Source organism: Pelobates fuscus, chromosome 13 (genome assembly GCF_036172605.1).
Source record: "Pelobates fuscus isolate aPelFus1 chromosome 13, aPelFus1.pri, whole genome shotgun sequence".
In the NCBI taxonomy this organism is placed as follows: Eukaryota; Metazoa; Chordata; class Amphibia; order Anura; family Pelobatidae; genus Pelobates; species Pelobates fuscus.
Genome location: NC_086329.1, coordinates 98,328,157 through 98,340,430, shown reverse-complemented (window position 1 = coordinate 98,340,430; position 12,274 = coordinate 98,328,157). Strand labels below are relative to the sequence as shown.

The following is a 12,274-nucleotide window of genomic DNA, read 5'->3' as shown; positions in this document are numbered from 1 at the left end:
CATATAAATAAACATAGATTTATTTTGACTAAGAAAATCAAATACAATAACTCAAATATCTCCCAAGAGCAAGAGTAGCAGCTTACAATTAACATCACATTACAATTAACATCACTAAAATGTAATCCATTCACCCGTTCAGGGACTTCAATAGCTGTGTATATTTAGCTTTTTCTAAATCTTAAATTAATTTGTGATATATATTGCATTCTTTTCCAGAGCTGTTCTCTTCTCCCCATCTTGACGTGAACCCACAGGAAGTGACAAACGGTGCGAACATGACCCTGACATGTAATAGAATGTCCAAATCTGCCCCAGACCTGCTATTTGCTTTCTACAGAGGAAAAAAGACGGTGAAGGAGTTCAGTCCATCCAACAAGTACCAGGTTTGGTCAACTAAGCCGAATCACTCGGGAAATTATACCTGTGAGGTCAGAACATCAAACTATAACGTAAAGAAGAGAAGCCCTGTGCTACATATCCAGATACAAGGTGATTATGGAACACACAAACCATGAGTATTGTCTCTTCCAGTGAAGGCAATATATAAAGTGGGCTCCTGTAGAGATATATAAAGATAGAGTTCTCTAGATACATGAACAGAGATATTCCTTAAAGAGACATAAAGCCTCTATACAGAGTTAAATCAGAAGTGATTTATACAGACACATTCAGGTCGAGATTGCTCTGTACATAAAATATATTTAAAATGTCTATGCACAGATATGAACCTTATCTTTGAGATTGCCATAGTGTACATGTGGGTCTGGTTATAGATCCATTGCTTATACAACTATTTGAGCTCATTCCCTCCTTAGCATTATGCACTTACACCCCTTTAAAGATGCTGATTTTACCATTTAAATACCAGTTATCTCTATTTTCCATGGCTTAGTCGTAATGCTACCCTTTTCACATCAAAGCGTTCTATTTCCGTTTTTCCTGTGGTCTCCTCAAAGACGTTCTTTCCTAATAGAAACGTAATGCAGATTTTATAGCCTTTCTTTCGAAGCTAAAATCTTCTATTTGTCAGGATCGGGACAGGGATCCAACACGCAGAGTACAAACAGTAGCCAGATACGTATACCGGACCTTAGAATGGCCGGACTAACGTAAGTAGCACAGTATAGAATGGTCAAAGACAAGCCGAGGTCGAGGGTAACAGAAGACAGGTAAGCGAGAGACAAGCCGAATCAAGGGTAACAGAGATAAGCAGAGTAAGGTAAACAAGCCGGGTCAAAACCAAAAGGGATAATAGAATACACAAGCACTGAGTGACTAGAACAAGCTAGAACCACGACAGGGCAATGAGCTAATGAAAGAAGCTCTGTTAAATACCCTATTCAGAGCAGTAACCACGCCTCCGAGGCGTCTTGATTGGTCCTGCAGCAATTGACTGACAGGTCGTTCCGGGGGAGTGTCCTGATGACTACTTCCTGCCTAGATGCTGTAAAAGGCAGTCACTCCCTCGCGGCCGGCCTAGCATGACCGGATAGACCGCGGGGAAGGGAGCCATCAGACCGTCTGGATGGAGGAACAGCTAAGTCTCTACCTCTTTCGGAGGTAGAGACCACAGGTACCCTGACAGTACCCCCCCTCTCAGATACGCCCACCGGGCGGAATGAACCGGGACGAGATGGGAAGCGAGAGTGATACGCCCTGCGGAGACGGGGAGCATGAACATCCTCCTGAGGTACCCAACTCCTCTCCTCAGGACCATATCCCTTCCAATCAACCAGATATTGTACTCTCCCCCGGGAGATTCGAGAATCAATAATAGAGTTAACCTCCTACTCCTCCTGACCCTCCACCTGAACGGAGCGAGGAGGGGCTATTGTGGAGGAAAATCTGTTACATATGAGTGGTTTCAGCAATGAAACGTGAAACGAGTTCGGGATGCGTAAGGTATTAGGAAGAGCTAAACGATACGCAACTGGATTGATACGGGTCAGCACCCTGTAGGGTCCAATATAACGAGGAGCGAACTTCATGGATGGCACTTTTAAACGGATGTTCCTCGTGCTCAGCCATACCCTATCACCTGGAACAAAGACCGGAGCCGCCCTTCTACGTTTATCAGCGTGTTTCTTAACCAACATAGAGTTGTGCACAAGGATTTGTCGAGTTTGATCCCACAACTTCCTCAAATTGGCAACATGAACATCAACCGACGGCACCCCCTGGGAAGGAGAATCCGAAGGAAGAATAGACGGATGAAAACCATAATTCATGAAGAAGGGGTTTGAATGAGTAGAATCGCAAAAGAGATTGTTGTGTGCAAACTCCGCCCAAGGAATCAAACCGACCCAATCGTCCTGGTGTTCTGAAACGAAACAACGTAGATATTGTTCAACTTTTTGGTTAGTGCGTTCAGCAGCTCCATTGGACTGAGGATGATAGGCAGAGGAGAAATGCAATTTGATGCCTAGTTGGGAGCAGAATGATCTCCAAAAACGGGAAACAAATTGGGAGCCTCTGTCAGAGACAATTTGGGAAGGTATCCCATGCAACCGGAAAATCTCCCTGGCGAATATCTCCGCTAATTCGGGCGAAGATGGGAGTTTAGGTAAGGGAATGAAGTGAGCCATTTTAGTAAATCTGTCTACCACAGTGAGGATGACAGTCTGCTTTTTAGAGATAGGCAAATCAACAATGAAGTCCATTGCCAGACAGGACCAAGGCTTTTCAGGAACCTCTAAAGGGTGCAGAAATCCGCATGGAAGCGAATGGGGTAGCTTGGTCTTGGTACAAACTTCACATGCCCCGATGAATTCTTTAATATCCTTGCGTAAGTCAGGCCACCAAAAATCTTTAGAGACCAGCGCATAAGTCTTGCGGATACCAGGATGCCCAGCCACCTTGCTGTTATGGAGAAAGCGTAGCACCTCCAGTTGGAGAGCGGCAGGAATGAAGTGTCGATCCCCAGGAGTCTGTTTGGGTGCCAAATGCTGAAACTTCATGATCTCAGAAAGCAATGGAGAGTGAATCCTGAGATTCGTGTTCGCAATGATATTCCCCTTAGGAACTATGGATGACAGAAGTGGTTCAGCTATAGTGTATGGTTCATATTGACGAGACAAAGCATCGGCTTTAGAGTTCTTAGAACTAGGTCTATACGTAAGTACATAATTAAAGTGAGTGAGGAACAACGCCCAGCGAGCCTGCCTGGCGGACAAGCGCTTAGCCTCCCCAATATAAGACAAGTTCTTATGATCCGTTAGGATAGTAACAGGGTGTAGTGTCCCTTCCAGTAAATGTCTCCACTCCTTTAAAACCTTAATGACCGCTAACAGCTCCCTCTCCCCGATGTCATATCTGCTCTCAGGCCCAGAAATTTTTTTAGAGAAGAAACCACAAGGGTGTAACGGTTTATCCACCCCTAACCTTTGAGACAGAACAGCCCCAACTCCTGTCTCAGAAGCATCGACCTCGAGCAGGAAAGGCAGAGTCGTATCAGGATGAACTAGAATGGGAGCTGAGGCAAAAAGTTCCTTGAGAGTCTTAAAAGCACAAAGAGCTTCCTCAGACCAGAACTTAGTATCAGCCCCTTGTTTCGTCATATTGGTAATAGGCGCAATGATAGAGGAGTAACCCTTAATGAAGCGCCTATAGTAGTTGGAAAAACCAATAAACCTTTGGATAGCCTTGAGTCCTTTGGTTCAAAGGCCAGTCTAAAATAGATTGGAGTTTACCAGGATCCATTTTAAAACCTTCCCCAGAAATCACGTACCCAAGAAAGTCTACCTGAGACTGATCAAAACTGCACTTCTCCAATTTGCAGTATAGACCATGTTGCAGAAGTTTGTGTAACACCTTTCTGACCTGTCTATGGTGAGTCTCAATCTCCTTAGAGTGTATTAGTATGTCGTCCAGGTAAACAATAACACAATCATGCTGAAACTCCCTAAGTACCTCATTAATCAACTCTTGAAATACTGCAGGAGCATTGCATAGTCCAAATGGCATAACAGTGTACTCGTAATGGCCATACCGGGTATTGAATGCCGTCATCCACTCGTGACCTTGCTGGATTCTCACCAAATTGTAAGCCCCTCTGAGATCTAACTTGGTGAAGATTTTGGAGCCCTTAAGACGATCAAATAACTCGGTAATCAGTGGGATGGGATAGGCATTTCTGACAGTTATTTTATTTAAGCCTCGGTAATCGATACAAGGTCTCAGCGTGCCATCTTTCTTTTTAATGAAAAAGAACCCCACCCCGGCCGGAGAAGAAGACCTCCTGATGAATCCCTTTTCTAAATTCTCCTGAATATACTCCTCTAGAACCGAGTTCTCCTGAACAGACAAAGGATATACATGGCCCCTGGGAGGCATAGTCCCGGGTAGAAGCTTAATTTTACAGTCAAATGACCTGTGTGGCGGCAAAGAATCGGCATTCTTCTTGTCAAACACTGCCCTTAAGTCTAGGTAAAGGTCTGGTATTTGTCTTTCTGTGGACTGAGTAGGATTCTCTTGTATGTTAATATTAGCTAATGGAGAAACCTTGCACTAACACCGATCCTGGCAGCCCTGGCCCCACGAGAGTATCTCCCCTAACTCCCAATCAATAATAGGGTTATGTTCCTTCAACCATGGGTACCCCAGAACTATGGGAACGGAAGGAGACGAAATGAGCAGAAGAGATAAATTCTCCATGTGTAGGATGCCAACATTTAACTCAATGGGTATGGTTTCACGAAAGATAACAGGGTCTAGTAGTGGTCTACCATCTATGGCCTCAACGGCCAAGGGTGTCTCCCTTAGCTGGGATGGGAAATTGTTTTCACTGGCAAAGGCTTGGTCGATAAAATTCTCAGCAGCACCGGAATCTATCAAAGCCATAGCCCTTACTACTTCCCTCCCACAAGTTAAGGAAACTGGTAGCAGAAGCCTGTGATCTTTATACTTAGGATTAGAGGACAAAATAGAAACACCCAAGGCCTGTCCTCTAGAGAGACTTAGGTGCGAGCGTTTCCCGGGCGGTTAGAACAGTTTGAGAGTAAAAGACCCTTAGCTCCACAATACATACACAAATCCTCTCTTCTCCTGTACTGTCTTTCCTCCTCAGAGAGGCGGGTATACCCTATCTGCATAGGTTCAGGAAGCAAAGATACCGTGGAGTCAGGACTTGGAAAAGCGGGGGCTAACCTAATAGAAGGTCTCCGGTACTTCTCTCGAGTGTTCTGTCTCTCTCTTAAACGTTCATCTATACGAGAGATGAACGAAATTAAATCCTCTAAATTCTCAGGGAGTTCTCTGGTAGCAACCTCATCAAGGATTACTTCAGATAAGCCATTCAAAAATACATCCATATACGCCTGCTCATTCCACTTGACCTCTGACGCCAGAGACCTGAACTCTAGTGCATAATCCACCAGTGTTCGGTTCTCCTGTCTCAGACGCAACAGTAGTCTGGCTGCATTAACCTTTCTACCTGGAGGGTCAAATGTTCTTCTAAAAGCAGCTACAAAGGCGTTATAGTTATAAACTAATGGGTTATCGTTCTCCCATAATGGGTTGGCCCATCTCAGAGCTTTCTCAATAAGTAGGGTGATAATAAATCCTACCTTTGCCCTCTCTGTAGGATAAGAGCGAGGCTGCAATTCAAAATGGATACTAATTTGGTTTAAGAAACCACGACACTTCTCAGGAGCCCCACCATAGCGTACTGGGGGGGTAATGTGAGAAGAAGCACCCACTGTGGCTACCTCTAGACCTGAACCGGCAGGAGAAACAGGGGTATTACGTATCTCCTCTGGTGGGTTATTGGCACGAGATAATAGAGCCTGTAGCGCAAGCGCCATCTGATCCATTCTGTGATCCATGGCTTCAAACCTAGGATCAGGAGAGGCAAGCTGACTGTTTGTACTCGCAGGATCCATTGGCCCTGTCGTAATGTCAGGATCGGGACAGGGATCCAACACGCAGAGTACAAACAGTAGCCAGATACGTATACGGACCTTAGAATGGCCGGACTAACGTAAGTAGCACAGTATAGAATGGTCAAAGACAAGCCGAGGTCGAGGGTAACAGAAGACAGGTAAGCGAGAGACAAGCCGAATCAAGGGTAACAGAGATAAGCAGAGTAAGGTAAACAAGCCGGGTCAAAACCAAAAGGGATAATAGAATACACAAGCACTGAGTGACTAGAACAAGCTAGAACCACGACAGGGCAATGAGCTAATGAAAGAAGCTCTGTTAAATACCCTATTCAGAGCAGTAACCACGCCTCCGAGGCGTCTTGATTGGTCCTGCAGCAATTGACTGACAGGTCGTTCCGGGGGAGTGTCCTGATGACTACTTCCTGCCTAGATGCTGTAAAAGGCAGTCACTCCCTCGCGGCCGGCCTAGCATGACCGGATAGACCGCGGGGAAGGGAGCCATCAGACCGTCTGGATGGAGGAACAGCTAAGTCTCTACCTCTTTCGGAGGTAGAGACCACAGGTACCCTGACACTATTCTCTTTATATTGGATCTGTCCTCTGCACTATTTCCAGTTGCGTAATAAAACATTTTTGAAACTGGTGCCCAAAATATCAGCACACATCATTAGCCATCAATAGGGAAAATCTGGATATAAACTATTATTTATTTATTTAACTATATAAAGTGACACTGTCATTAATGAGGTTTTTGTATTAAATAATTACTAATTTACTGTATGCACACTGTGCATGTACCTGTATGGTAATGCTGAAAAAAAGAAATGCTAAGCATGTTACAGACTTTCTCTGAAGATGCTACAGTGTGCCTGAAGCTTCAAGGGGCACTGAAGTCTCCCACAATCCATAAATGCTGAGGAGGCAAGGTATGCATTTTTATACACCCAAATAAACTTTGGAAACGACTGTAGCGGATGGCATGGGGCTGTCCTCAAAGTTTGCTTTAAAAATGTATTTTGTGTGATTATTCCCCTGTATAGATATATTGTATGTAGCATTCGTCTGATTGTTCGGTAGTTTTCCGTCCGTATTCCATACGAATGAAAACTACCGAACCATCAGAGTACCCCAGAGAGAAGTGTGCACCTCGTTAGGCTTTCACACTTCTCTAACCGCAAGCTAATTGACCATGCAATCGGTACTTTGTATACATATCTGGGTGGCCGCCATTCGGCATACGAACCGCGTGGCGGCGGCCATCTTACGCAAGAAAATCTCAGCGGTGTTTGGTCGTCGAGTGTCTGGAACTCAAATCAGACACTCAATCACCCGAACACCGCTGAGACCTCCAGAGCTCCATAACTCCCGAACGGAGGGGCCAACCAGCCCCTCGTTCGGTGAACTAAATGTACCGAACAAGGGTATTCATACGAATCCGATTTAACGTTGGATGTCAAGTAATTCTGTATGTTTTATCTCCCGAACAGAGACCGACCGCAAGGCCAAAACACATGGATCCTTTTTCGGATACTACCTCGTGTGCGGTCGGTCAAATTGCCTCTTCCAATTAACTCCCGAACCCCTGGTCCGATCTGGGTGAATTTTGAATATGTTGGTCACCCAGATCAGGGTTACCAGGGGGTACCCCTTATATAATTGTATCTGACTGTTTTGGGGTACATCCAGAATTCGGGTAAAACTGTAGTATGTGTAAGTGGATTATGTGTCACACTGAGGGGAGGAGATATGTGGGAGGTAACCATTACACTATTGGCTACTGTACAAATTAATGTGAATCCCTCCCTTGCATGGGAGAATCCTTTAAAAGGAGGTTGTGTGATTAAAAGTCAGTTCTGCTCCTGATGCTGTGTGTCGTCCAGTCATTGGGATCTGTATTGGGCTATTCGTGGATTACTTTGCTTGCTGTGACTATTGTTCTATGGGATTGTATTACTTGTTCCTGAGCCTCACTAGGATCTTTAGTGGAGATAACCTGTGGAATACCAGATCTCCGCTACAACGACTGTTGCTATTTAGCCATCCTGCTCTCAAACTTGTGATTGGAGAAACTTCCATTGATATTTTACACTTTTACTGCAATTTCAAAGAGAAGATATCAGATTTTGAAAAGATTTAATCAGAAAGCCCCTGTGTTAGGCCTCATATATTTTGTGATTATCAGCAACAAAAAGCATGTAGTGATGTAAACAGTTCCCGGAAATAGCTGCAGGTCAAGGCACAACGCACATTTTAAAGAAACTCTCCAATCATCATAAACACTACAGTGTGTTGTAGTGGTTATGGTGCCAGGAGTACCCTGGCACCCAGGGTGCCCACATGTCCTGCCCGGGACAGTTCTGCATTTTGAGAGTCTGTCTCGGGTCTCGGGCAGGGCCGCCATCAGGGCATGCCCCGCGATCCTGGGGGGCCCGGACTGCTCTGGCAGTCTGAGCCCCACATTCCTTATGGGTATATATATATATATATATATATATATATATACACACACACACAGTTGCAAGAAAAAGTATATGAACCCTTTGGAATGATGTGGATTTCTGCACAAATTGGTCATAAAATGTGATCTGATCATCATCTAAGTCACCACAATAGACAATCACAGTCTGCTTTAACTAATAACACACAAAGAATGACATGTTGCCATGTTTTTATTGAACACACCATGTAAACATTCACAGTGCAGGTGGAAAAAGTATGTGAACCCTTGGATTTAATAACTGGTTGAACCTCCTTTGGCAGCAATAACTTCAACCAAACGTAGTTGCAGATCAGAGGTGCACAACGGTCAGGAGTAATTCTTGACCATTCCTCTTTACAGAACTGTTTCAGTTCAGCAATATTCTTGGGATGTCTGGTGTGAATCGCTTTCTTGAGGTCATGCCACAGCATCTCAATCGGGTTGAGGTCAGGACTCTGACTGGGCCACTTCAGAAGGCGTATTTTCTTCTGTTTAAGCCATTCTGTTGGTGATTTACTTCTATACTTTGGGTCATTGTCCTGCTGCAACATCCATCTTCTGTCGAGCTTCAGCTGGTAGACAGATGGCCTTAAGTTCTCCTGCAAAATGTCTTGATAAACTTGGGAATTAATTTTTCCTTCAATTATAGCAATCTGTCCAGGCCCTGATGCAGCAAAGCAGCCCCAAACCATGATGCCCCCACCACCATACTTTACAGTTGGGATGAGGTTTTGATGTTGGTGTGCTGTGCCTCTTTTTCGCCACACATAGTGTTGTGTGTTTCTTCCAAACAACTCAACTTTGGTTTAATCTGTCCACAGAATATTTTGCCAGTACTGCTGTGGAACATCCAGGTGCTCTTGTGCAAACTGTAAACGTGCAGCAATGTTTTGTTTGGACAGCAGTGGCTTCCTCTGTGGTATCCTCCCATGGAATCCATTCTTATTTAGTGTTTTTTTTTTTTTTTTTGTTTAATATCTTTTTTATTGTTTCAAAGATAAGATAGCAATGGGATACAGAATAAAGACTTATTTAGTGTTTTACGTATTGTAGATTCGCTAACAGGAATGTTAGCATTTGCCAGTGACTTTTGTAAGTCTTTAGCTGACACTCTAGGATTCTTCTTCACCTCATTGAGCAGTCTGCACTGTGCTCTTGCAGTCATCTTTACAGGTCGGCCACTCCTAGGGAGAGTAGCAGCAGTGCTGAACTGTCTCCATTTATAGACAATTTGTCTTACTGTGGACTGATGAACAGCAAGGCTTTTGGAGATACTTTTATAACCCTTTCCAGCTTTATGCAAGGCAACAATTCTTAATCGTAGGTCTTCTGAGAGCTCTTTTGTGCAAGGCATCATTCACATCAGGCAATGCTTCTTGTGAAAAGCAAACCCAGAACTGGTGTGTGGTTTTTTTATAGGGCAGGGCAGCTGTAACCAACACCTCCAATCTCATCTCATTGATTGGACTCCAGTTGACTGACATCTCACTCCAATTAGCTCTTGGAGATGTCATTAGTCTAGGGGTTCACATACTCTTTCCATCTGCACTGTGAATGTTTACATGGTGTGTTCAATAAAAACATGGCAACATTTCATTCTTTGTGTGTTATTAGTTTAAGCAGACTGTGATTGTCTATTGTTGTGACTTAGATGATGATCAGATCACATTTTATGACCAATTTGTGCAGAAATCCATATCATTCCAAAGGTTTCACATACTTTTTCTTGCAACTGTATATATATATATATATATTTACATATATATAAATAGCGATTTCCGCCAAAACAATGTGCACTGCGGGCCCCTAGCTACCTGTACATTGCAGAGGGGGGCCCAACAGCACACTCTGTCTTCCTTTCCAGATTCTCTCTGTCTAACATTTCTGAGCCCTGCAGCCTTCAGAGCGTTGCCACAGTTTGCCATGGCAATGTTCCGCACAGCACGCAGACCGCTCTTGCAAGAGTTATACAAAGAGGAGCTGCAAAGGAAGACAGAGTGTGCTGCTGCCCCCCCCCCCCCCCCCCCCCCCCCCACTGCAATGTACATCGGCTGGCTCCCTCAACAATGTGATCTCCCCCCTCCGTGGCAAGGTAAGAAGAAGGGAGGGTGGAATAATATGAAATATACACAAATAAAATATATTTAAAAAATGCTTCTCCCCTTATTTTACAAACACACTGCACCCTTACAAGCACACACTCTGCACTCACTACACACACACACACTACATTCAATATACACACTTTGCATTCACTACAAACACACTAAATTCACTAAACACATGTTGCACACACCACATTCAGTATACACACTTTGCACTCACTACAAGCATACCACCTTCACTATACACACTCTGCACTCACTACAAGCACACCGCCTTCACTATACACACTTTGCACTCACTACAAGCACACCGCCTTCACTATACACACTCTGCACTTACATTCACTATACACACTCTGCACTCCCTACAAATACACCACATGCACTAAACCCACGTTGCACTCACTACAAACACACTACATTGACTATACACACTCTGCACTCACTACAAAAACTACACTCACTATACACTCTGCACTGACTACACACACTACATTCACTATACACATCGGCATTCACTACATTAACTAAACTCACTCTGCACTCACTACACACATTACATTCACTAACACACTCTGCAGTCACTATGCACACACTACATCCACTACAAAAACACACTCTGCAATCATTATACAATCACACACTGTGCATTCACTATACACAAACTACATCCACTACACAAACTCACACTCTTCATTCACTGTACACACACACACTGCATTTAATGCATACAAACATTACAGACAATACACAAAATGTACAATCTGCATCCACTGTACACACTGCATACATGACACACATACCCCATCCACTACACACATTCTACACACACTTCATCCTTGTGGGCGGACTTGGCTTGTTCTGTTACTGACATTATAAAAGCCGGGTGATGATGGCAGATCTAATACACACGATTTGTGTTTTCCTTTTACAGCCCATTATCCACTCAGTGGTGAAAAAAAGAAGTTCAAACCAAACAAAATCTGAATGTCTTGAGATCATCTCTAACGATGTCAGCTTTAACTAGCATCGGGGAGCTGTCACTGGCTGTCATGGCCTCGTAACACCACATATGTAGCTGATAAAGTAAAGCTGATCCTCTACGAATCACGCTAATTAATCTCATTCCTATACCTACGCATGCTACCAAATGCAAAGATGCTTCTTCAGCTTGGACTTCCTGCCAATGGGGCATAATCATCTTCCTAGCTTCATATATTTCAGCAAAATAAAAACTAAAAAAAATATTGGATTGCTTCGTGCTCCTTACCCTCCATAAGGAATTTAGATTAAATACACTCCAATGAAAAAAAGTTACCTGCGCTCTCTCCGAAATCCTTATGTATATTTAAACAAATGGAGGTTAGTTAGTTACTCCAATGGCCATTGGACGGAATGCCCACCTGCCAACGTTAAGGCAAACCTCTCAGGTTTGTCCTACACTGGCCTTTCACCTTGCTTCCTTGAGCTTATGGCAAAGATATCTCTAATGAGACACATAGGGGTATTTTTTTTATATATATACTCCTACATTAAGGGTTAATAAGCATGTAGGGGTGTAGATAAAAAAAAATACCACTCTCTGTATCATTAGAGATATCTTTCCCAGAAGTTCAATGAAGCAGGGTGAAGGGTCAGTGTAGGACCCGCTTGAGAGGTTTGCCTTGACGGGGCAGGTGGGTATTCCCTCCAATGGCCAATGAAGTAACTAAATAACCTCCATTTGTTTAAATATACATAGGGATTTAGGGATTTTTATTTGTTTTTTACTGTATGTATTGGGGCTGATGTGTACTACGGTCGTTGCT

General features: G+C 43.7%; 1 protein-coding gene across 2 annotated transcripts in view; it reads left to right on the top strand.

The window, feature by feature from the left end:
* The window catches only part of LOC134583077 (high affinity immunoglobulin gamma Fc receptor I-like), a 40,500-nt gene extending 28,641 nt beyond the window's left edge, over window positions 1–11,859 (top strand). For both annotated transcript variants that reach the window (XM_063439835.1, XM_063439834.1), the window contains exons 5-6: window positions 220–492; window positions 11,401–11,859. In XM_063439835.1, the coding sequence (XP_063295905.1) occupies window positions 220–492; window positions 11,401–11,453 (326 nt within the window). In that variant the 3' untranslated portion in view covers window positions 11,454–11,859. The remainder of the gene's footprint in view (window positions 1–219; window positions 493–11,400) is intronic.
* Window positions 11,860–12,274: the final 415 nt, after the last annotated feature.